The following is a 27,085-nucleotide window of genomic DNA, read 5'->3' on the forward strand; positions in this document are numbered from 1 at the left end:
TTGCTTCTTTAAGAGGCCGAGAATGAGCTGCGTCAAGCTAACGGGAGAAACGCAGCATCACCGGAAGTAGGTTAATTGCGTCCAAATAAATGCACAGCGGTCAGGGATGACGTACGTCTTTAGGCCAACCCTGGAAGTCGACATCGCGCTGGTTCCCTCGACAAAAAAACAATTTGATTATTCATTTTGATTTGGTATTTTTGAAGGAAATAAGCAATCTAACGATGGAACCGGAATGAGAAAATCACTAAAGCTTTTATGACTCATTCCTGTAGAATTATGAACTATGGAAGCCCATTTCCGCCACTGTCAGAATAAATAGAAACTTCCTCAAAGTAATTAGTTAGTATATCAGAATAATGACAAGTCATTATTTTGTTTCTCCTTTTTTTCTTACAGTGTTTGAAATGGGCTTCCATAATAAATAGCTAACTCTAAGGTAAAAACAGTTCTTAATTTCAGGTGATTACACACAGAAAACATTCGATATTATGCTGCCTTCACTTGCTATCGAAATTATGGTAAATATGATAGTGATGAAAGGTTTTGGTCACCCCAACTCAGGATCTCCGGGATCAATATGATCTCTGAGGATAGGTGTATTTACCATAATTTGGACACCACGTGAAGGCAGCATACGACATTCCCTCGTCCCATCCAAAACCCGGCTCAACAAGTTCCTTGACACGGCTTTTATTGTGAAAACCCCGCAGCGGAAGCGTATATGTGATCCCACTGGTTGTCGGCGGAGGGGGGAGGGGGGAAGAGCTGGATCCGAGAGCGGACAAACTTGCGTCGTCTCACCTCGGCTCTCTCTCGCTGCCGACCGCCCGCCTGCCTCTCTCTATGGACGGCCGGAGGGCAGAAGAGGAAACCGGGATTGTTGTTGTCGTCGGGACCGCAGCGTTTTTCCAGACCGCAGCCATGATTTAAATCACGGGAAACCGGGGTGTGGGGCTGAAACACGGAGAGAAAACACGACGGGAGCGCGGGAGGGAGAGAGGAGCAGCCTCAGCCGTTGGAGATGGTCGGTCGGGCCGAGATTGCGGCGGTAGGTACAAGCACACAGTCCGCTGGCGACGTGCTGTTTTCGGTCTTTTCTCAAGAAGGCGAGGCGGGGGTAGCATGGCTGCTGCTGCCCGGGCTTTTCCCCTCGGGGGTGAAACCAAAAACACACCTAGCTGGCGGTTCTCCGGGCCCAGCTGAACGACGGCTCACACCGGCCCCCATGTTTCCACGCTGTAAAGAAGCCAGGGTGTTCTCGGTATCCCACTAACATGCCTCCTGTATCCGGGACTTCGTCTTCCTGCGGGACGGAGGTCACACAGGCCCGGTGGCAGTAAAAAAACAAAACAATCTGGTGTAAATCTGATGATTTAAAGAGAGGACAGTTTGTGAGCCGTGATGAGCTTCATCAACACGTTGTCTCGTTTTTAAGGTCGCTGCTGTCATTATTACATCACTGTTAGTGATAAATCTCTGCACACACCACGTAGGAAAAACACTGACTGCTGTCCTTCACATGAGGCGTTTTAAACAGATTTAACAACACTACATTCACTGTATATGTGCATGCTGTTATGGACGTTTCCATGTGAAATCTCTGCATATTTGTGTAAAAACGTACATGTCCAACCCTGCACACGTATCCATTTATAGTTAAGTTTCTATTGTCATGAACAGCAGTGTTTATTTATTTATTTAATCCCTGGTTCTGGAATCTATTACATGTAAGATAAAGTCTACTAAACACTAGCAGATGGTTTTTATTTATAATTTCTTCAAGATAAACCATATTTGTGCAAATTGAAACAGGAATATTTTTTTTGCTGCTGAAAAAATCAGGGTTGTCACAGGTCAGGGAGTTTTTCAAAGTCTTTTCCAGGAGGGGAAGTCTGGGTTTTAATCATTTTTGGGTCATGGAATATCAGGGAATTATGTTGGTAACGTGTTTTACATTTGAGTTGTCTTTCATCAACATTTTCTTTACCAGGCTATTTCACGAGTGGTTGTTATGGTTGTTATTTACCACTAGTCGACTACAAATACCACAAGAAACGAGCAGTGAAAACTTTTTCTGTACTTAAGCTCACAGACGAACGGTTTAAAATACTGTGGCTGCTTTTTGTCTGCACAACACAAAGGCAGCCTGTTTTTACTGTTCATTGGCTGTCATGGAAATTCAGCTTTTTAGTAGTGAAAGTGGGGGAATTGGACTTAAGAGTGGGAGCCCTGATACACTGATAACAGCATATCTGCAGGGCTGCATATGTACGCTCAAGTTTCCAGTATATTTAAAACATGTGTCTCCTGACAACATCACCTCCTCTGCTGTGTGTGTGTGTGTGTGTGTGTGTGTGTGTGTGTGTGTGTGTGTGTGTGTGTGTGTGTGTGTATCTCCCCGGTGAATCGTAGTCTCATGGATCCCCCCTCCCCTCGCCTCTCCTCCTGCTAGGTATCCCTGTCTAGGCCTGGACTGAGCAGATTGTTCTGAGAGGAAACGGACAACAAACGGGGGAAGTGAACATGGCTGGGACCTCGGCCTTCTTTTCCAACGGACCTGCTCCGTGGATGGACAACGACGCGGAGATGAACAGCCTGTACCGAGACCTGGAGCTGGGCACCGTGCTCACGCTGTTTTACTCCAAGAAGTCCCAGCGGCCGGAGCGCCGGACGTTTCAAGTCAAGCTGGAGACCAGGACTATCATCTGGACTCGCGGCACGGATAAAATCGAGGGAGAGAGTGAGTAGTCCCGAACACAAACGTACACAGACAAGGTTGTAGATTGCAGGGTGTAAACACGGAGATGCCAGCGCCATAACTGGTTGGTTTACATTGAGAAATACGTGAGCAACTTGAATGGCCTTTTAGAAAATAAATAAGGATCTGTGATGTGGGAATGAAAGTGAAACGGGTTTATTGTTATCAAAACAATATGAAATTGACTAGATGAAAATCTTCCATCTATTTCAGCTGATTAGTTCCTGAAAGCTTCCGTCTGGCTGTGATGTGTTGGGTTAGGGATGTTTTAGGACTTGAGGTACCTCAAAGCTCAGTATTAGTTTTATTATGTGGCGTTATAAAAGGTTCTGACGGAGCAGGTGGGTGTTACAGAAACAAGCCGCTGTAGTACATAAATCACATCTTGGGGGGTCGATGACGAGAAAGGCATTCCTGGAACGTCTTTTTGTTGCGTTACTGTAATTTAACAGGAAGCAGACATTCAGGTTAATGTAATAACCCAGCAGCACGTGTAACTGAGGACACGCAGGCCTTCAGCCAGTCGTTAAGTTGCCGTCTGTCGGGGAGCAGGATGCCTTGTGCACAGCTGCACTCTGCTCCGGATGCAGCAAGAGAATAAAAAAAAAAGAAGATGGTAGGCTTTCTTTTTTTTTTACACAACGGTATCATCTTCTCTGCTCGCACATGAGCTCATAGCTGCTGCCATTTGATACCCTGGAGGTGAAATCGGCCTGAGCGACTCATTAATGTACAGAAATAGAAAGTCAGGGGTTTTACTGGAAGTGTGGGATCTTTTTTGGCCTGCTGTATTTACCTTCTATCAATGGCGATGATGTCTGTTATCTGTGGAAACGGCAGTTCAAATATAAAATGCTGAGAAGCGTTCCCTTTCTGTCCCTCCATCGATTTGCATGTGTTTTTTTCCACTCCCGGATTGATTTGATTTCTTGGAGATCTTTCGTGCTCATGAATCGGCCAACAAAACATTCATCTGTGGCTTATCTTAATGTGATAGATAGGACGAGGCAGGATTTGGGCTTGCAGAAGAATATGGCAGCAACAGAAGCGGTTTAGAAGTGCAGGCAGGGCATGTTATAACATTATATTATAACATGCCCTATGTTTCTAACATTATATTATAACATGCCCTGTTATAACATTATATTATAACATGCCCTATGTTTATAACATTATATTATAGCATGCCCTATGTTATAACATTATATTATAACACGCCCTATGTTATAACATTATATTATAACATGCCCTATGTTATAACATTATATTATAGCACGCCCTATGTTATAACATTATATTATAACACGCCCTATGTTATAACATTATATTATAACATGCCCTATGTTTATAACATTATATTATAGCATGCCCTATGTTATAACATTATATTATAACACGCCCTATGTTATAACATTATATTATAACATGCCCTATGTTATAACATTATATTATAACATGCCCTATGTTTATAACATTATATTATAACACACCCTATGCTATAACATTATATTATAACATGCCCTATGTTATAAGTTATAACATAGGGCATGTTATAATATAATGTTATAAGTTATAACATTATATTATAACATGCCCTATGCTATAACATTATATTATAACATGCCCTATGTTATAAGTTATAACATAGGGCATGTTATAATATAATGTTATAAGTTATAACATTATATTATAACATGCCCTATGTTATAACATTATATTATAACACGCCCTATGTTATAACATTATATTATAACATGCCCTATGTTATAACATTATATTATAACACGCCCTATGTTATAACATTATATTATAACATGCCCTATGTTATAACATTATATTATAACACGCCCTATGCTATAACATTATATTAAAACATGCCCTATGTTTATAACATTATATTATAGCATGCCCTATGTTTATAACATTATATTATAACATGCCCTATGTTATAACATTATATTATAGCATGCCCTATGTTTATAACATTATATTATAACATGCCCTATGTTATAACATTATATTATAACATGCCCTATGTTATAACATTATATTATAGCATGCCCTATGTTATAACATTATATTATAGCATGCCCTATGTTATAACATTATATTATAACATGCCCTATGTTATAACATTATATTATAACATGCCCTGGATCCTCCACCTGAATGCTGAGCTGAAGCATCATGTATGGAGGACAACATATGTCTCGACTGTGTCTCAGGGCGGATTCAAACCTGCCGTTGGTTTGTTTGGATTCAGGGAGAACTGTTTATTCATATGTTGCACTTCGACCTTCGCCTTGTGTTCAGACGGCAATCGAATCAAACTGTTTAGAGATTGGTCCAAATTTTGTGGGACGTTTGAATTTCAGGAAACATCTCTGTGTCGTCTCCCTGGTAACTTCATGATGAACGCTAGCTAAACCATGTACGTAAACAAGTTTGGTTTTATTGTTTATGGACGAGTATCTGGGTTTTTCTTCTTTTTTTTTTACGTCAAACTATGATTAGTGCCCCAATAGTGAAAGCTCTCCATCCCGTCAGGTTCTCTCGTGTTTTCGTGGAAGTAGGAACAAAGATTACAGGAGCTGATGTCACTGATTAGATGTGACGGATATTAACAAGACCAGGATCCATGTTTCTGTTCACATGTCTGTATTCTCTGTTCATGTATCACACGAGAAAGCTGAATAGAAACGGTAAAATTGGGTGAAACGTCCTCGATTGCAGAGCTTTTTGACGCTCTCTGAGGAAAGTGAGTTGATGCGCTAACCGGCTCACGGAAACCTTGCATAATTGATCAGCTGTTTCTGCTGTCTGCCTCATCTCTGATATTTATTGATATCGTCTCCGGGCAACGTGAGATCGTGGCTAATAGAAGGTGACTCGACAGGATAAGCAAAATTGAAACAAGTTCCTGAAGAAGTTTCTTAATTTTTCTGTCGTAGTGTTTAGATGGAGACTTGTTTAGTTTCTTCTTCTTCTTATAATTTATTCTTGAAAAATGAATCGTAAAAAAAATAGTTGTCGATACACTTTCTCTTGATTTCATCGATTTATGGACTTGTCGCTGCAGCTCATATGACAGTTGCAATATCCAATAAAATCAATTTGTGGACGTTCTGATTTCCCTCCTCTGCAACACACAACGGATGCCCTCTGTTGTAATAAAATCGGACTATATTTCTGATCTCCTTGACTGTATGAAGTTTCAAGAAGTTGCCAGCTCTGTGATCTCGTTAACGTATCCTTTGATCAGATGAGTTCCTTGAGTTTGAATCCAGAGTCAGCCTGTTTCAGACAGGATTAGGGCTAACTGATAAGTGTTTTCATTATGGATGAACCTGTGTGATTGTACTTTGATTAATCGGTTGTTTAGTCTATAGAAAGTCAGAAGATCTCCATTGCAGCACAAGGTGACATCTTCAAGTTGTTTGTTTTGTCTGACAGATGCCCACAAATAATACATTTTTAAATGTGATATAAAATACATTTATTATTGTATGGCTGCCTTTGTTGAAACATTTAACATGGGGGAAACGTTGCTTCATGTGTTGGCAACCACAGGCCACAAACATTGTTTTTCATGAGCAACTGAGGTTTGTGATTTAGCTTCCAGAACACGTCTTCTCTCAGACGAGTGGAAGGAAAACTACAAATGACACATTTCAGGCTTTATTTGAACTACTTTTTCTAAAGTAGATTTCACCCAAAGTTACATCCACCAAACTTTTCCACTTCAGTCCTATTTTTATACTTACAGACGGGTTTGTTCACATATCATTCATTGCCTCATTCATACATACTAACATACATAAGAATACATACTGTTATTCTTCAAAACATGATGAAAACTGTTTTTTTATTGACTGAATGTTGTGATTTGTGGATATATCCAACATTCCCTCTGTAAAAACCTTTGACTCGAACATGTCGACAAAATGAAACAAGATTTTAAGCTAATGCCTCATTTGCATGTGTAAACATACATTTTCAGAAAATCTGTAATACAAAAATAACTGTCTTAATGTCAGCGATGGTGTTGATGGAAAGGTGAATATAAAGCTGGTTAGCTTAGCTTAGCATAAAGACTGGAAACGGAATGGAGCAGCTAGCCTGGCTAAATCCAAAGGTATATCTCGTTAAGATAATCCTGGTTTTGTAGAACAAACGCAGCATCAGAAGGAATGGGCTTGCTATAAAAGGTGTTAGTCATGTGAGGTAGAACTGGTGTGGAAGGCCGAACGCTGGAGGATGTGTGCTGCCGCCGGATACCTCCTCTCATCTCCTCTGTGAGGTCACACCTCTGGCTGTCTCTTGATTTCCTCAAACATGTGTGACTAAAAGTGTCTCAAAGAGCAGCCTGTCGAAGCCTTGCTCTCTCTCTCTGCTGGTACGATACATGATGTATGATTACAGGCTTCAGCGTGGCCAAATTCTACATGAGACGACCTACTTCTTTTCTTTTTCTTCGCTTTTTTTTTTTTTTTTAAGCTTGAGAAATGAACGTGCTCACCTAGACGCGAGCACAGATGTGGTGTGTAGGCGACAAAAGCACAGGATGTGTGGTTCGGGGGGGGCAGGAAGAGGGAGCAGGACCTGAAGAGTGTGTGAGTGTGTGTGTGTGTGTGTGTGTGGCAGGAGAGTCCCTGCTGTAGGCCTGTAAATACAACGCTGATAGGAACCCGTTGAGCTACTTTGCAGCCTACGCTCTCATAAAGTTTCTGAGTGCCTATTAATGGAGCCGAGACCGAACTGTACAGCTCTCTTTCAGCTGCTTCAAAGACAGATGAGGGAAAACAATCTTTTGTAAAAGCCCACAAAGTGCTTTTTGGATCAGTCCAATGCATGGAAATTAGAAGGTATAAGATATATTTCTGAATGCTAGACATGAGCTCAGTACGCATGGTGGTGGTGAAGTGGCATATCACCTCTTCTATCCCGTCTTGTGCGAGAGGTTGCCTGATTTTTAGAGGCCAACGGTTCAGAGCAGGAAGCGAATCGCTGATTAATTTTCCTATATAGATATAGATAGATGGACATGACATGAATACAGCTTGTCGGTAAAGATTTAGCCCACATTTTCCAACCCTGTCGCTTTAAATAAAGAAGAAACATAACAAATCATTTTAGCAGCTTTCCCTCGTCAACTTCTCACAGAACTTGATCATCATTTTGTGTGTTTTTGTTTGGGAAGCCCCTCTCGCCGTCTCCTGTGCTGCAGTACCACTCTCCACCTGAACGGTGACTGAGGCACAGATGGGGGCACTGTTTTACAAAGAAATGTCTTGCAATATCTGGTAGCAAATATGAGGTTAAACTCAAATATGGGGAAAATCGGAATGCCAGATACCATTTTTTTTTTTATTTAAATTTTTTGATTTATAGGAAAACAAATTTGACGTGGCGTCACTTCGGTACCGGTGTTGAGATATTTAGGCCTGGTATCGTACCGGAGTCACGATGTTGGCATTGTGTCAACGCTCCCTTTAGTGATAGTTTGTTAGACGTCTTATTGAGATCGTACCACAGAGTTGGTACCTCCCGGTTTGCTACTAGTAATTAGTGGTTTTGGTTGATTTTCAGTGGTGAAAGGCAAATAAATGAAAAGTTAATATGGGGTCAACAACTGGACCTAGTTGTGGTTTCGGTCGCAGCCTCTACTTCACTGTTACATCATGTGGTCGGGGCTTGAAATGCTAATAGAATGTAGGTCTTTAAGCTAGAAGGTTAGCGTTCGCGGCAACAAAAACAATCTGATTAAATACATTAAACAAACACTTTGCACAAGTCATGACGCAAACTCACTATTATTATTGATAGACTGTGTGTTCATGTTATTTTTATTTTTCTGTCATCCAAGTTAATATTTCCAAGCATATCGTGACAAAAAATGACTTTTTTTGTTTTCCACATATGAAGAGGAGTCTGATGTAAAGCATAATTGTTCAGTATATTGAACATAGATGCTGCTCATGTAGTGATATCAGAAAACCATGCCTGTTGCCACCACTTTGATTTTCACTGCTTGATTCATGTTGCCCGGCTCTGCTGAGGAAATGTGTGTGTTTGATGACGGTTACTGTGTGTCCGTCTCTCCAGTCGACATTCGAGAGATCAAGGAGATCCGTCCTGGACAGAAGTCGCGGGACTTTGAGCGCTATGTGGAGGACTCGGCAACGAGGTTGGAACAGGCTCACTGCTTCGTCATCCTGTATGGCACAGAGTTCCGCCTTAAATCCCTCAGCCTGGCAGGTATGCACAAGTATCCGCCTTAAATCACTCAGCCTGGCAGGTATGCACAAGTATCCACCTTAAATCCCTCAGCCTGGCAGGTATGCACAAGTATCCGCCTTAAATCACTCAGCCTGGCAGGTATGCACAAGTATCCACCTTAAATCACTCAGCCTGGCAGGTATGCACAATTATCCACCTTAAATCACTCAGCCTGGCAGGTATGCACAAGTATCAACCTTAAATCCCTCAGCCTGGCAGGTATACACAATTATCCACCTTAAATCACTCAGCCTGGCAGGTATGCACAATTATCCACCTTAAATCACTCAGCTTGGCAGGTATGCACAAGTATCCGCCTTAAATCACTCAGCCTGGCAGGTATTCACAAGTATCCGCCTTAAATCACTCAGCCTGGCAGGTATGCACAAGTATCCACCTTAAATCCCTCAGCCTGGCAGGTATGCACAAGTATCCACCTTAAATCACTCAGCCTGGCAGGTATACACAAGTGTCTCCGTTACTATTTCACAGCAGCATCCTAATCTGAAAAGGGGACTTGCTTTTAGCTACGTGAAGTATTTAGCCATTCAGAGGCCATAGAAATGCTGTGTATTGAGCACCTTTAACATGATTACCTTATATGGTCCAGAGCTGCAAGGATTCATTGAAGGAATCAATGTATCTCTTTATCTGGTACTAATTTGATTGATTTAAAATGTTATGTAAAATGCCCCAAATTGTCTTGTTCCAACATATCAAATGTGAACATGTGCTCTTTTCATTTTGTCATATATGACCGTAAATATCATATCCTTAAGTATTAGTCTGTTTTTCAGACAAAACAAGCTAATAGAAGTTACCATGATGTTGTTGATGTTCTTAGCCACGTCGGATGAGGAGATGACCATGTGGGTGAAGGGGTTGAACTGGCTCGTGGCCGACACACTGAAGTCTCCGACGCCGCTCCAGATAGAGAGGTAAGCAGTCCACATGTACTTATGATCATGGGACGAGCTTGTTTGGGTTAAAGGCATAAAAACTCTTTATTCTCTCTCTCTCTAGATGGTTACGTAAACAGTTCTACGCCGTTGATCGTAACAGAGAAGATAGGTGAGTCTGCTCCGTTAACAGATTTAACCGCCACACTTAATCTCATCAGCCCTCACAGGAAACGGGTGGAATTAGGTCTAACTCAATAGTTTGGTGCCCCAGTTGTGTCCTTCCCCCAGTGTGACATCCTGAGACGGTAGACCAGCTACACCAGGCTGGTAGGTGTCTGTGAGAGACTTCTGTTGAGGGTTTAGTGAAGGAACTAACCTCTCAGCCGCACACCAGCAGCTCTTCCTGCAGCAGGAAACAGACTGCAGAGGATGGAGGAGATGTGCAGCAATGTTTGTCTGCTACATCCCTGGCCAAAGAGCCAGTCTTTGTTACGCTGGCGGGTTATTGTCTCCACTGGCCAAGAACTTCCAGGCTGTTTGTAAAAAAAAAATATATATATATATATATATATATATGAAGCCAGAAAGACTCAGAACACGAGGAACGCTGCGTGTTTGCATGCAGATTTAAAACTACGTTACTGCAGCAGAACATGTCTTTTTTTATACGTGCATGTTGGTGTTTGTGCTATCTCCACTAAACCTGTGGGTTTGTGTGTAATGTGTTTAGGATATCCTGCAAGGATCTGAAGAGCATGCTGAGCCAGGTCAACTACAGGGTGCCCAACATGAGGTTCCTCCGAGAGAAGCTTCCGGTAACCTCCTTCATCTTATCACCCAGCGCCTTCCCGCTCCATCTCCCTGCCCACTTCCCCTTCTGATACCACACCGTTAGCAGATTCATGGTGCGTCGCTAACCCTCCCTCTCATTTCTCCGCTTCACAGGACTCAGAGTTGAGGAATGGTGACGTGTCCTTCAGCCAGTTTGCCCAGCTCTATCGCAGCCTCATGTTTGAGGCTCAGAAAAACGTAAGTGCAGTGGTTTTATGAGTCCAGGGATAGTCCCAGCACTTTCATCCCCCTGTCTGATGCCCTGCCAAGGCACCCGTCCTCCCCCATCTGTCTGTTCTCAAATGGCTGCCAGATCAATATGGACCAACTAAAAACCCAGCAAACCCCCATGGTGGAGGCCATTAGGATCCACTCACAGGGACGGGAGGCAGGCAGGCTGGCTGAGGTCGGATTAAATGGATGACCTCAGTGCCCCCACATGACTAACACCCAGCCCCTACACGATGTGTATGCCAATTTACATGACTAAAAGAAAAGCACTTTCATTAATTAACTGAAATGTTCCCCTTCTTTCAGATGGAGATCCCGTTCATACAGAGGTACGTCACATATGTGCAGTGAGTCTCTGCTGGAGGCTTTAATGCCAGGAAATGGGATCAAACGCAACTCTTTCATTAAGGGGGCGCTGTTGGTGTCGCTCGTCACACAGTGCACATTATTTTAGATCCAAACCAAGTTTTGTGACATTGTTTTAGTCCCATTTTTATCCCATATAGTTTTAGTTGCTGAAAACAGGGAAATGCAACTTGTGTGTTCTTTATCATGAGCTCACATCGGATCCACCAAATCACCCCACACAGAGAGTCACCTGGTTGGACTGTGTTTTTTGCCATAATGATTATTTTCACCCCCAATAATACACGTAAGCGTCCTGGTTGGGAACCTGTATCATGTTCATTTCTCCTTCCTGCAGTCAGTGTTGCATGCCTGATGCGTTCTTCACTGTAGCTGAAAAACCAAATCTTTCTCCCCGGGATGTTGAGCTGCTCCCGACAGAAAAGGTGTAATTTCCAGTAAAAATGTCTTTTGTCTGCCAGGTTCGTTGACAGACCAGAACAGAGGATCTCCCTCGACGACTTCAAGGGCTTCCTGCTGGACTCTCAGAAGGTAACGTCTTCAGGTCGACGGATCTACCTGCACATTTGTTTTTTTTTATCTGCATACGCTGCAACACAGCTGCGTCTTGTGTGTGAATGTAGGAATTGTGGGCCACAGACAACGGCAAAGTTCAGGAGTTCATGTTCGGCTACCTGAAAGACCCTCTGAGAGAAGTGGAGCAGCCTTACTTCCACCAAGACGAGGTACGCCATTCTTTCTCTGGGTCTCTGCTGCTCGATGGAAATGAACTTGTTCTTGTTATGCCCCCCCCCCTGTCATTGCCGTGGGTAGGAGATGCTCATTGACATGGATAGCCTTAAATACTTCCTCCCACACAGACAGAAAAGGTTGACTGTGGTGTCGTGGGAGATTTCCACAGAAAACAAGGGGACGTTTTTGTGGTCACCATAAATCTATGACTGACTCAAGAGCAGAGGAAGCTGGTGCATGTTGGTACAGTCTTCCATCGCCTGAGGTTATATTGTGTTCGATAACAAAGATGCGTTGGTCATACTGAGAATAACACTTAGTGACTTTTAGGAGAGGAATATCTTAGTTGTTGACCCATTCTGGGAAGTCTATTAACGGCCAGTGACGTAGGTAACGATGCTGGGGAGTTAAGACGTTTCCTGATGGGACCGCAGACGCCACCGCGTCTTTGACTTCCACACGGGCTGAATCCAAATGTCCAGTCCTGCATGTGGAACGTATCGGAGCTTATTTAGTACTACCTCTACTCAAGTAGAAGTACACATACAAAAGTAGATGTACTGATTCAACTTCTTTACTCAAGTAAAAGTGAAAATGTACAGGCTCTGAAATGTACTCGCAGTACAAAGTATCACTATGAAGGATGTTCTACTAGTTGTTTTTTTAACAAGGCTAACTGAATCTCATGAGGAGGAGAAAGTACTGATATTTGTTTTAAAATGTGGGGAGGAAAAGTAAAAATAAATACTCCAGTAAAGTACAGATTCCTGAAAATGCTACTTCAGTACCGTAGAGAAGTATGTGTACTTGGTTAGTTTCCACCTCTGCTTACTTCTGATTGACTGTGGCCGTTGGAGAGCACCACGTACTTGTACCGCATCCACGGTTCCTGTGGTATTCATTGGATGCAGTGTCGAGTCGAGACCACTTCAACCCGAGACCAGAGTGTATCAGAGCACAGACCAGACCAGCGTGGCTCCTACACTCAATGACTCACTTATTATATATGTGGAACATGCAAACCACAACAGTCCTCACATTGATCAGAAAGATCCACATTCCCATGAAAACACCCACACAAAGAAATGACTCCTCACACGAGTATACTCAATGAATAGGCATTCCCATGTGTTTTTTCCATAAAGACTATTTACCTGTATCCTGATGTATAGATAGAAGATTTCAGCCCAGTCTTGTGGGCCTGGTCCACACATTAATCCGGCCTCATTCCATCTCTTTTGTACAGTACCTGACATACCTGTTCTCCAAAGAGAACACCATCTGGGATTGCTCCCTTGACCAGGTGTGTCCCGACAACATGAACAACCCTCTGTCCCACTACTGGATCTCCTCTTCACACAACACGTAAGGAGTAAAGCTTTCCTTCCCTCGTGTCAGAGCTTCCGTCAGGTTCAACACCTGTAATGTTGACGTCTGGCATCCTCTCCAGACCTCCAGGCAAACGGGGAAAAACGGCTTTTAAAGTGACTTGGTACATCAGATAGAACGTGTGAGACCCAGGCGTGTATTTCTTCCTGCCATTGAATAGGGTGTGAATGGCAGTTCAACATGATAACCTTCTGTTGTAGATGTGAAACAATACTCACGGAGGAATGAAAACTTCCCATGCTGCTTTGATTGGCTTTGAATTGACTGTGTGTGTGTGTGTGTGTGTCTTTGTTTGCCTACGTTGACGTGACATGCTTATTTTTAGCTACCTGACGGGAGACCAGTTTTCCAGCGAATCGTCTCTGGAGGCGTACGCTCGCTGTCTGAGGATGGGCTGCCGCTGTATCGAACGTGAGTAAACACACACACACACACGTGATGCTGCCACGTACAGTAAATCACCACCGCTTGACATCCAACCTTGTAATTAACTGTTACGTGTGTGTGTGTGTGTGTGTGTGTGTGTGTGTGTTCAGTGGACTGCTGGGATGGTCCAGATGGAATGCCAGTCATCTACCACGGACACACCCTCACTACAAAAATCAAGTTCTGCGACGTCTTGACCACCATCAAAGAGCACGCCTTCGTCACATCCGAGTGAGTCCCACAGAGAGCTCAACCCACAGAGAGCTCAACCCACTCAGTTTAGTTTTGATTTGTTGAAAGGATAAGAGATGGAAAAGATAAGGCATCGGCAACACACGGAGAGACCTGAGAGGAAACCATGTGGACAGGCTGCACAGTGTGTGTGACTGCTGTCGTGTAAGAAAGTCAGATCACAAAATCACACCTATGACAGATAAAGACGGGATTGTTTGCTCGTCCTACAGCTTTCCCATCATCCTGTCCATCGAGGACCACTGCAGCATCGTGCAGCAGAGGAACATGGCCACCTACTTTAAGAAGGTGTTTGGAGACATGCTGTTGACCAAGGCCGTGGACATCGCAGCAGACGGCCTGCCGTCGCCCAACCAGCTGAAGAGGAAGATCCTCATCAAGGTCTGGAGAATCCCTTTGATTAGCTGTTTGTGCCGATCTCTGCAGGAAAATGAATGGATGCTTTGTATGCACGCCTCCATGACTCCTCCCCTTTCTTCTGTCGCAGCATAAGAAGCTTGCAGAAGGCAGTGCCTACGAGGAGGTGTCCACCTCCACGCCCTACTCGGAGAACGATATCAGCAACTCCATCAAAAATGGCATCCTGTACTTGGAAGACCCCATTAATCATGTGAGCATGCTCGTGGCGTGGAAATGGATCTTCTGTGCTGCGTCAGCGTCGACGCCAGCTGTGAATTATGATGCACTGAAGTAGCCTCTGTGCCTGTTTTGGGTGCTGTCACCGTTCTGAGGCGTGTTGAATCTTTTCTGTTTGACATTAATTTTATAGTTGGGTCCCACTTGTTTTAGAACCAGGCTCTTTTTAGATGATTCATTTCAATGTAAGAGTGCGTCTTCCTGCCTACTTGGCTGCTTTTCAGTGCGACACATGGAACCTAAATATTTCATCTAATGGCTCATCATCTCTCTCTCTTCCCCCTGAAGGAGTGGTACCCTCATTTCTTTGTCCTGACCAGCAGTAAGATCTACTACTCGGAGGAGACCTCCAGTAACCAGGGTAACGATGACGAGGAGGAGCACCGGGAGGTCAGTAGGCCGGATCTGCCTGATCTTAGTTTGGAACTTGTACTGTAACAGGATCTGTGTGCCAGCACTTATAAGGAGTATAAGCAACAATAGTGTGTTCACACCATATATATATATATATATATATATATATATATATATATATATATATATATATATATATATATATATATATATATATATATATATATATATATATATATATATATATATATATATATATGTGTGTATATATATATATATATATATATATATATATATATATATATATATATATATATATATGTATATATATATATATGTATATATATATGTATATATATATATATGTATATATATATATATATATATATATATATGTATATATATATATATATGTATATATATATATATATATATATATATATATATATATATATATATGTATATATATACATATATATATATATATATATATATATATACATATATATATATATGCCACATCGTTTCTGTCCGTTTTTACTCCTCGCACACGGAAAAAACAGATTCTGGGGATTAATCTTGAAGCTCAACGGGCCACGAAAGTGCGTGCCCACTGTGAAACTGACATGATTTAATCTACCACCGCATCACCGAAAGTGTCTGTTAGCAGACGGTGGCGAGTCCTTCTCCTCGCAGCGTTCAGGCTCCGCCCACTGAAGATTCACACCCAAGTAACTAATGTTATAGTGTGTATTAATGTGAAGATGGACCACACTCCATTGTAGACTAACAGAACTAAAGCATTTGATAAAAGTAACATTGAGTTAGATTTATTTATCTATAAAAATAGTTATTATATAAAATAAAGGATATACAAAGACCTGTACTGGGTCTGGGTACTGGGATCAGATCCACGCGTCTCTTTTTTGTGCATGTAGAAGGCACCGTCCTGAATGAAGAACACCTCCCTCTCCTCCTCAGGTGTCCAACGGTATGGACCAGCATGTGACGGAGAAATGGTTCCACGGGAAGCTGGGCGCCGGCCGGGACGGGCGGCAGATCGCCGAGCGCTTACTGTCGGAGTACTGCCTGGAGACCGGCGCTCCCGACGGCTCCTTCCTGGTCCGAGAGAGCGAGACCTTCGTGGGAGACTACACGCTGTCTTTCTGGTAGTTACACCTGACTTTACAGCCGTTTACAGTCCTTTACTGCATTTCACTCTCTGCTCAAAATAATTGGAAATAGTGTTTAGATATTTAACTAGAAGTCATTTACAATGAAAGAATGTGATTTTGTCATTATAGTTGTTACATATTTCATGTGTAAGTGGGGTTGTTGGGTTAACAACTCATGCAAACAGTGACACGTCAATCAGTTTAAATTTCTCATCATTGATTGAATCCCAGTGTCCAAGCTGATCAATATGCATGTATGTGATTCACACACGCACGTATGGAAACGATGGCCACTCACAGGACAGTGTGTTGAAGGTCAGCAGGGTGTGTGTTGAAGTGAGGACGTTAACTCTTCTCTGCAGGCGTTCAGGCCGGGTGCAGCACTGTCGTATCCACTCCCGTCAGGAGGCCGGCAGCCCCAAGTTCTACCTGACTGACAACCTGGTGTTCGACACGCTCTTTGCCCTGATCAACCACTACCAGCAGGTGGCGCTCCGCTGCAACGAGTTTGAGATGAAGCTGACTGAGCCGGTGCCTCAGACCAACGCCCACGAGAGCAAAGAGTGAGTCGCTTTCACACAGACTGGAGAGGGTTTTTAAATTACAAAGCACCTCCACGTTTTCCTGCTCCGCGATGAAGACCGCGATGAAGACGAGTGTGACGTGGTTCTGCTTCTCTCGTCGTTTGTCCAGGTGGTACCATGCCAACCTCTCCAGGAGCCACGCAGAGAACATGCTGATGAGGGTTCCACGCGACGGAGCGTTCCTCGTGAGGAAGAGGGCCGAGCCCAACTCGTTTGCTATTTCCTTCAGGTAACGCCTCGTCGTGTTTATACTCCGGTTACCATGGTGACGTCCCTTTATGACGCAGAATTACTATAGTTTCATGAAAATGCATGAAAAAAGTAAATATTTATTTTTAACTCTTCTGTTTCCTTTATTCTGAAATATTAACAGCACAGAGTTGTGGCTCCATAAATAAACGTATTATTATTATTATTTTCAAGTGATTAAATGCTGCTTAACCTTTCTCTGTTTATAATGAATATCCCCCTTTTATCATTTAATCAAATGAACCATTATCAAAAGGTCATCAACGGTCATTTACTTCTAACCCTTTTCAGGCCAAATAAGTCATCAGAGTGAAGTTTGTGAACCAACATTGACATGAATGAGTTGATGTGTGTGTGTGGTTTGTTTCCAGGGCCGAGGGGAAGATAAAGCACTGCCGTGTGCAGCAGGAGGGTCAGACCGTGGTGCTGGGCACTTCGGAGTTCGACAGCCTCGTAGATCTCATCAGCTACTACGAGAAGCACCCTCTGTACCGCAAAATGAAGCTGCGCTATCCCATCAACGAGGACACACTGGAGAAGATAGGCACCGCTGTGAGTATCGCCCTGCAACCAGAACACACAGCAATGAGCCTAATGAAAGGGCGTATTCACACACAACCTGTCGTCCAATAGGAGCCGGACTACGGCTCCCTGTACGAGGGCAGGAATCCAGGCTTTTACGTGGAGGCCAACCAAATGCCGACGTTTAAGGTGAGTGTGGAGCCCCCAGGAGGTCTCCGTGAAGTGGTGAACTCGTGTCACAGCTGTCTGATTTTGTTTCCAGTGCACAGTGAGAGCCATGTACGAGTATAAAGCCCAGAGAGACGACGAGCTCTCCTTCATTAAGAACGCCGTCATCTCTAACGTGGACAAACAGGAAGGAGGCTGGTGAGTGCACGGCGTGATCGAACCCCGACGTTGGCATCATTTGAAGGCCGTTTTATTGTAAATATTGTTCTGTCTCTCAGGTGGAAGGGTGACTGTGGAGGGAAGAAGCAGCTGTGGTTTCCTGCTAATTACGTGGAGGAGATCAGTCCGTCGGCGGCGGAGCCCGATAGAACTGTGAGGATCAAAACCTGCACACCAAGAGTGTATTTACCGTGACATTAGTGCACCTGCATCCTCCACAGGAAGCTTGGAAGTCTTCATCACTCAGCTGTCAATCATAGGGATACTTGTGTGATGTGGGTTGTAGCTTGAAAACGTCTTTCCTAATCCTCCTCGTCTCTTCTAATGCAGGAGATGACAGAGAACAGCCCCCTGGGAGATCTGCTGCGAGGAAGTGTGGACGTGTCTTCCTGTCAGATCGGTGAGCGGCCCCTCCACTTCCTGTTCCCTCCGTGCTGCAGGCTGCAGAGCAGCAGTCACCTTGCTGCAGGGCAACCTCCTGTTCTGGCTGGGAACGCACACCCTTCAGCTCTGCACTCTTTGTTTCAAGTCCACGCATGCACCACTTTTCTTTAGTCATTTTTAGTCCATTACAGCCTCTTCTATAATTCATTCTTCCCTGTTTAGTCTGATTGTAGATCTGCTGTTTTATTGACATCATCCCGTTCAGTCAATACGCACCCATTAGTGTTGGCACATGCTGTCATGCATTGTTGTGGCCTCAGTTAACCACAGTTAATACCCGAGTCTGTCTGCCTGCGTTGGGTGACTCTGTGGCTCCATCTAGTGGCGAAGTGGGGGAAAGACATGACGAGAGAGAGATGCTTTTCTATCGATGATGCTACTGCCATTAAAAGATTCAGGATAGAAGGAAAGATGTATTTTATTTTAATTATTGTGTAACAGCAGCTGTTCAGTGAATCTACATATATACACATTAGATATATATTTATCTATAATATACCTATATAATAAATTAGACACTATGTTTACACTATAAACATACTAAACAATGACTACAGTGTAAAATACAAACAGGATAGAAAACTACATACAGTAAGCATCAGCTGCTGTTGTTTTGAATTACATAATAATGAGGTAGCATAACAATAAAACTGCATTTGCCATATGCAGGTTAAAGTATGACAAACATACAGATGGATAGATGAAGTACAAGGGTCAAAGTTCAAGCTACAATGAAGTAGTGTGTCCTGAGCAGTGCGTACTCTGCAGGGTCAGCTGCAGTCTGCGATTTGGAACAAGCTTAACCCTTGTTTAATGTGACCTCTGACCTTTTTCTAAAACACGTCCAATCAGATTCCAGCTGACTAAGATGTTTAAACACAGAAACAATCAACAGTTGTTGTTTATATATTTAACATGGACTCTGTGGAACAGCATTCTCTCTGCCGTTATTCCTTTTTATTTATTTACCAAACTTAAATTAAATATGATGTTATTGTCATAGATGATAGCAGGTCTGAAACCTCCGTTTGTCCTCCTCATTCCTCCTCATTTGTCTTCAGTGGTGCGTCCCGATGGGAAGGGCAGCAGACCTCATGTCTTCTCCCTGGTGCCCAACACCTCCATGCGGACCGGCCCGGTGCTGGACGTCGCTGCCAGCAGCCAAGAAGAACTCAAGGAATGGGTGTTCAAGATCCGTGAGGTCACCATGACTTCAGAGGCCAAGGTACATAAGCACTCATCCCATTCTCACGCCGCATGGTGGGTTCAAAGAGTCAGGCGTGACTTGTTAGCACCATAATACCCAGAACCTGTATTTAGGAGGCGTTGAGTGAGCAGTGAGCTCACACAGTGTTTGTCAGGATGCCATCCTGCAGACTCACACACTTACACACACCTGGAAGCTGCCTTGTTCTGCTTTGCGAGTCGTGTGTTCCATGTCGGAGCGGCTGCGTATTAAAGAGTGTGCCCATGTGTCCAGCTGGAGGAAGGGAAGATGATGGAGAGGAGGAAGAAGATCGCACTGGAACTATCCGACCTGGTCATCTACTGTCGGCCTGTGCCGTTTGATGAAGACAGTAAGGATTGTGCACACTCATCGTACTGTGAACGCACCGTTTCATGCCTTTAATCTCCATGGCGTCATACATATAGTCCACTAAAAAGACAGGGTGATGAGGTCCGTGTTCTCTCCCTGCCTCCTGCAGAGATCGGCACCGAGCGGGCCTGTTTCCGGGACATGTCATCCTTCCCTGAAACCAAGGCGGAGAAGTACGTCAACAAGATCAAGGGGAAGAAGTTCCTCCAGTACAACCGACTGCAGCTGTCCAGGATCTACCCCAGAGGCCAGAGACTCGACTCCTCAAACTACGACCCTCTGCCCATGTGGCTCTGCGGCTCCCAGCTGGTAGCGCTCAACTTCCAAACAGCCGGTAGTTCCTATCTTCTAGTCAGAGCAGATAAAATAGCATGAAACCTCTTTGTTCTTACTCTTCCTCACCGTTGTCTTTCCTCTCCCTTCCCCGCCGTGCAGACAAGCCCATGCAGATGAACCAGGCTCTGTTCATGCTGAACGGACGGAGCGGCTACGTCCTCCAGCCACCCATCATGAGGGACGACAGCTTCGATCCCTTTGACAGACATACGCTCCGCGGCCTGGAGCAGGTCACCCTGGAGATCGAGGTAGGGTGACGAGCTTAAAAAGGCCTCGCAGGTGGTTTCACCCCTGATTTGGTCTGTTCATGAAAACAAATATGCTAAAACAAGTGAGAAGATCTAAAAGGTGTAACTTATTTTTTTACACTGAAGGTTTTGGGCGCCCGCCACCTGCCGAAGCACGGCCGCGGCATCGTCTGTCCTCTGATCGAGATCGAGGTGTGCGGCGCCGAGTACGACAGCGCCAAGCTGAAGACCGACTCCGAAGGTGAGCTCTCATTTTAACCTCGGGAGGGTCGGCAAGTCAAGTCACCGCCGAACTGAAGCAGCGAGCGTTACTGTTGATACACATCACCATAGTGTCATTTCCTGTCTGGATCTGGAAAAACAGGAAGTTGTGCAAACAACTCGGCCATGTGTGGGAATACAAAGAGAAAAGGCTGGACATAGTTCAGACGCAGCTCTCCTCAGGTTGTAACCAAAGAAGACAATGTTCTATAATATGAATGAAGTGTTGGGTTCACTCTTAAATTCTGATATTGATAAGAAACTTGAGTTCTTTTTTCTGTTGTGTTTATTCTTTCCTTTGTTGAAAACCAGTGATTTATATTGCAGATAGATATGTATATATAGATATTTAATCATCACTGAAACTGGGCATTACTTTCAACAGATTGCTTGTTGAGTTTGCCGCCGACCCTGAGACTTTTATTGAGCATAAATTATAAATACTCAAGATGTGTTTTCCTCTGCTGCTCTCTGGTTCCTCCAGCAGAGGGAGCACTTGGTAGCAAGTATGCCTGCTAACCAGTGAGGAAGGATGGGGGGAAGGGGTCCCTTCACGTGAATGAAAGCAGTTCTGTAGGTCCCCACGAGTCCCCCCCCACCCTTCACCGACATGCCCACTTTATGATACTCCTATGATACTCCAAAAACCATTAATATGTTTTCAACGCAGCATAAATGTGTTATTTTCTATTCTGAAAATGTTGTATTTGTTTATCTCTGCATGCTGGGCTCCCGAAACCGTCTGGAATGACATGAACTGGATCTGAATGGGAAGCAGAGACTGTTTTCATGCTTGATGGTGTTGGTCTCCATAGTAACCATCTTCTGAAACCTGACGTCACTGCCTAAGATGACCTGTAGTAACCTCTAGGACATCACATATATCACATAAGAAGGACGGAGAGGTTTACTGTTATTTTGAGTTGGGTTTAGAGCAGAAATCTCCATTTGTGTTGTTCCTGGAGGTTTTGGTGTCTTGATGTGGTATTTTAGAGGGAGAGGGAACAAATAGTTTCACCTCAAAAATGGCTGAAACTACTTAAGGAGAGCATGACACTGTTATGATATACTTTCATATATACTTTCATATCAATATATTTTTATTTCTGATTTCTAAGAAAACATTAGCTGCATCTCAATCTTCCGGTTCCCAGCGTTCAGATGCTGATATCACGTCAGTATCCTGTGGACCCGATAACAAGTCTGTGTGGGTTTCTGCTGAAATGATACGTGGAACACTGCTGTGTTAAAAGTAGTAACTGTACTTGCTGGAAGTACTGTTACTGGGGAAAGTATTTTCCACACGCTGACCGCCGTCTGTCCTCCTTCCAGCTGACAACGGTCTCAACCCCACGTGGCCACGGAAGTCGTTCCAGTTCGACGTGTGCAACTCGGCCTTCGCCTACCTGCGCTTCGGGGTCTACGAGATCGACATGTTCAACGACCAGAACTTCCTGGCTCAGGCCACGTTCCCCATTCACAGCCTCAAGACAGGTACGGTCCGCCACCTCCTGCCTGAAAGCGGCCTGATGGTTGCCGTAGTAACCAGTGTCTCCGTGTGACGCAGGTTACCGGTCAGTCCCTCTGAAGAACAGCTACAACGAGGATCTGGAGTTGGCCTCCCTGCTGGTCCACATGGACATCATCAGCGGCAGGGTGAGCTCCCGTCCTTCACAAACCGCCGCGTCAGCAGAAACACACACACACACACACACACACACACACACACACACACACACACACACACACCCCACTCATGACTCGTCTAATTAGTAATAAATATAGTAATTAGAGCTCATGCATGTCACATTTCTTAGCAGGCCAAGAAACAGTCTGCCACGTCACCGCCCGTCAAACCGCAGTTTAATTAAAGAGATGTAATGAGTCTGTGGTTAGTGAGCTTGTTGGAGGCTAGCTGCTTCCAGGCTTTATGCTAAGCTAACCAACTTTATATTTATCGTACTGACACGAGAGTGGTGTCGAAAAAACTAAAAATAATTCATAGATATCACCATGAAACTAACCCAGCTAATTGTTTTTGTGCAAGTTTTCTCATGTTGTGTGTAAATATGCAAATGAGACTATATCTTATCAAATTTGTGTTAATTTGCATACATTTCCATAACAGAAATCTGGATTTGATAAAGCGGGTTAGAAGGTTCAGAACTCTTATTTAGTTTTGGTGACATATTAATCAAAGGTCTTTACAGAGGGAATCTTGGATATTTTATTACTCCATACATCAGAATTTTCTGATTTATAGACGTAAATCATTTCCCCATGTTTGTAGGAATCATCGAGCTGTGAATGATGTATGAACAAGAACCCTGCAGAATATAGACATGAATGAAAGTGGAAAGTCTTGATGTAAGAGCTGCTGAAATGCACATTTCTGTCTCAGTCTGAGAAAAAAACGAGTAATAAAAATAAAAAAGGCGTTTAAAGATGTGGACTTTAAAGACTACAGGTGAATGGGGTAAAAGTAACCAATATCACCATGATTACTTACATTTAGACAAATATGTTTTTATGATTTGTTTTCTGAAAATGTTTGAATATGCAAATGAGGCATTATCTCATGGTGTCTTTTAGTGAATTTGACGCAGACAGAAAAAGTATAGAAAATATCCCCTCGATGTTTGGGATGTTCTGTTCACACTCGCGTGAAGGAAGACGTTATGAAGCACATCAGTGCAGAGAAACGGGGTTTTAGGAGTCACAGCCATGTAAGTCGGAGCCCTGATGGATTTGACTCTTTCGTTTTTCGGTTCGTGAATTTGTCTCAGGATGAAAACGGCGAGGTTCCGAGTCCCTTCCTCGCGGTCGGGGCCACGCCGGTGTCGGCATCCGCCCAAGCAGGACCGGAGCGTCTGGGGGATTTGAGCTCGGCGTCCTCGACCCCCTCCAGCGCGCCGCCTGCGCCCCAGTCGCCGGCCCAGGCCATGGCCTACATGGGGAGGGAGGGCTCCTTCGAGTCCCGCTACCAGTCCCCTCTGCAGGACTTCAGGGTGTCCCAGGAGGCGCTGCTGGACCACATGGACCCACAGAACCGACAAGCCAGGTAAATGTGCTGGGTTTGTTGAGTTTCTGTGGCGGTAGAAGATTCCAGACTTCCTCCTGTCTTTGTCTTTCACCTCAGGATGATGCGGAGGACCAGAGTGGGCGGAGAGAACCGGGTCTAAGTCCAAGCCAATCAGGACGCATTTCTGTTGCACCCCCGCCCCCACCCCTTCGTACCCAGTCGCCTCTCCCCGTACTGATGATGTCACTGACTGCTGTGAACACTGTTTCCATGGAAACGCCCACCACCGCTTTGGCCTACATTTCAGGCAGCTCTCCATTCTCCAAACCACCACCTCCTCCCTCCTCCTCTTTCTCCCTCCCGCTCCTCCCCGCCTCCTCGCCGCTCGCCTGACGAGAAGGAGGGACTCGAGACAAATGGACGTTCTCGGAGCGAGGCTGGAGAAGTTTCCAGCTCTGGACGGGTTGTTTTAGATGCTCGACATGGGCTCAGTCTGAAGTCTCGGAGGAGGGAGAGTTATAAAAGGTGTTGAAACTGTTCCCAGTGAACTTCCTTGGCTCTTCTATTATATGAATATATGTATTTATTCCTGCTGTGCTGTCGGCCGGAGAACAGCAGCAGCTGACCTGCTCTCAAAGAGCTCCTGTCTCCACGTTTTTAATTATTCTAATTATTTAAACCTTTAAACATTCATAATGTGACTTTTCTTTTTTGATGTATATGTTTAAAAACACGAGGGCTCTCTACGGCGATGTTGACGTCTCTCTTCTCTGCTTCGTGAGGAAATGCACCTCCAGTCAAGCCTGGACATGGATGTCTGGGTGTTTTGTTTTTTTGAGGGCGTCAGGAAGAAGTCGTAGCCTGTTTTTTTTTTTTTTTTTTTTTTTTGGAAGCAGTGAGAGCATCATGTTGTGTCTGCAAACACACAGGTTTTGTTTTTTTATTTATAACTTACATTCCAAATAACTGCACATCATTCCACTTTCCACCTTTTTAAAAGGATCCAAATAAAAAGCCAGTCCGACACGTTCAAGCTTCTGTCTGTAGGGCATTGAACGCCACACCAGGAGCAGGGATTCATGTCGACCCCGACGAGGTTGAGTGTCAGTGATCATAATTGTTTTTGTTGTATCATCCACCAACGTTTTAATGGCAGCAGTTGAGGGATAATTCATAGGGCTGCAAGCTTACGGCTTCCTCCGTGACATCCACGCCGGAGAATCTGATGCATAACAAAGTGGATGATGTACTTTCATCTGACAACCTTTTCATTTACTGTAATCATGGAAAATAAGATTGTAATAACGCGACTAACTTTGCAGCCTTTGTTTTGTTTCAGAAATGTGATTATTTTTTACTGACATTTCAAGTCTTTACAGAATTTATGGGTCATTTTTATTTGTTTATAACTACTCAAGCATAACTGACGCAGCTCTATGGATATAAAACCAGTCATTGATTTATATCCCAGTGAGTTGCTTCCAACAGAGAAGCGTTGTCGGTCCTAAAGGTGTTTGTTCGTCTGCGTTTGTGCATCAGCAACTCCACGTTTGAGACGGATGTTCAGTGTTGGCGTTACGGAAACGTGGCTGAAACATTCTGCTGCAACACAAAGACATGAGGGACGTTTCTGTGTCTTCTGGTGTTGTTTGGTCACAAGCTGCTTCCCAGAAGCCCGAGAGGACGCTTCAGTCCCACAGCCGTACGGACACTTGAATCTGCCCCGTGAATTCATGACGAATGTGCAGACGTCTGGCCCGATGTCACAACTCATCATGAGTCTCAGTCTGGCTTGTGTTTCATACATGTTTGGTTATTTTTGAGTTGTTAAAACGTGCCTCATTCCCTGCGCTGTGGTGTCTGGGAGCAGCAGGCCGAGTCCCGGCTGTGGTTCTGCGGCTGATGGAGGTTTCTCTGCTTGTTTGTGACGACAGTATGATGTAAATCAGTATTCTCTCTCAGTGTTTGACCACTGACACACCTAAGCCACATGTATGATTCCAGTTGAGCTGACAGCAGGGAGGGAGCGGATTCTTGAGGTCTCGACTACGTTTTTGTTGCGTTTGCACCCCGATATTGATCCCAAAGCCCCCCCCCCCCCCTCCGTGGTCGATGTCTGTGGAGAGCTCTCCCTCCAGCCGAGGCTGCATCGCTCTTATTGCTGACGTCTGTGAACACATCACGTTCAAACCGCATCATCCGCCTGCTGGTCCGCCCACGCCGGTGCTGTCGCTCCTTCTGACTGATCGGACCTCCGACCATGTGACTCTGTGGCGGGATGACGTGAACTCCCTCCAGCCTGTAAGGAGGTCTCGGCTCAGCCAGAATGAGAGCATGGACGTGGGCGTCGAGGGCCCATTAGTGTCGTCGTTTTTTTGTTTCAGTTCCCCTCCGATGTTGTCTGTTTGCTTTCTGACGGGCTCATTTACAAATCGCCTTTCTGTAATGTGCCTAATCTATGGAGAGGAAAAAGTATTCATTTTAATTTTGCCTTTCATATGAAACATATTCAAGCCTGAAAAGTAAATAAAATACTTAATACTTTATGCCACTTTTGTCTTTTTTCCACTAGACTAATTCAATCAGACGGATTTATTTAAACGTTAGTCTTGCTTTCATCAGCTGTCGACGCCACAGGAAGTTGGAGCACAGAAGGTTTCAGTCTTCGTGTTGTCACAGCTGGCTGACTTAACGGTCGCAGTGCCAACATGATTACAAGAAATTCATCGCTAGCCATTTTGGTAATCGATTACAGAGGGATTTTTCATGCACACATGCCGATGTTCCTGAGTTCTGGCTGCTCGTTAGTGAAGAGTTTTGGTTTGGAAAAAAAAAAAAGCACAGACTTTAGGAAAGGTTTGCTACTTTCTGATGTTTTGGATTCATATTTTGTGCCGTTATTGAGGCCAGAGGGAGAGATGGGAAATGACTTGCAACTAAAGGTCCGGGAGGGCGACTGGAAGATGCTGCAGACGCTGTCGAGTATTAACGAGCTTCATCAGCTCCCGCGTGACCAAACCATTTGTTGGTCTGGTCAGGCGGGACGTTTTTTTTAGCACCAGCAGACTCACAAACATTTATTAGGTTCTGTTTATTCTGCA

The 27,085-nt window shown here is 44.2% G+C and overlaps 1 protein-coding gene across 2 annotated transcripts; it reads left to right on the forward strand.

Annotated features, from left to right (window-relative positions):
- Window positions 1–777: 777 nt before the first annotated feature.
- Window positions 778–26,530, forward strand: plcg1 (phospholipase C, gamma 1). Of its 2 annotated transcripts, none has more exons than XM_084015093.1 (33): window positions 778–1,055; window positions 2,456–2,743; window positions 8,867–9,019; window positions 9,885–9,978; window positions 10,064–10,111; window positions 10,673–10,757; window positions 10,888–10,971; window positions 11,311–11,333; window positions 11,832–11,901; window positions 11,994–12,095; window positions 13,349–13,467; window positions 13,817–13,902; window positions 14,028–14,148; window positions 14,382–14,550; window positions 14,657–14,779; window positions 15,094–15,195; window positions 16,141–16,328; window positions 16,697–16,897; window positions 17,028–17,147; window positions 17,539–17,719; window positions 17,801–17,878; window positions 17,952–18,055; window positions 18,136–18,229; window positions 18,407–18,476; window positions 19,582–19,745; window positions 20,001–20,097; window positions 20,227–20,451; window positions 20,553–20,701; window positions 20,828–20,942; window positions 22,295–22,456; window positions 22,530–22,618; window positions 23,749–24,023; window positions 24,102–26,530. In XM_084015093.1, the coding sequence occupies exons 2-33, from the start codon at window positions 2,527–2,529 to the stop codon at window positions 24,142–24,144; spliced, it is 3,951 nt and encodes a 1,316-aa protein (XP_083871219.1). In that variant the 5' UTR covers window positions 778–1,055; window positions 2,456–2,526; the 3' UTR covers window positions 24,145–26,530. The 2 variants fall into 2 exon arrangements, with proteins under 2 accessions (XP_083871219.1, XP_083871218.1); XM_084015092.1 differs by having other exon boundaries at window positions 779–1,051.
- The last annotated feature ends 555 nt before the right edge of the window (window positions 26,531–27,085 follow it).

The sequence above is a fragment of the Eutrigla gurnardus genome, assembly GCF_963514095.1.
Source record: "Eutrigla gurnardus genome assembly, chromosome: 8".
Taxonomy (NCBI): Eukaryota; Metazoa; Chordata; class Actinopteri; order Perciformes; family Triglidae; genus Eutrigla; species Eutrigla gurnardus.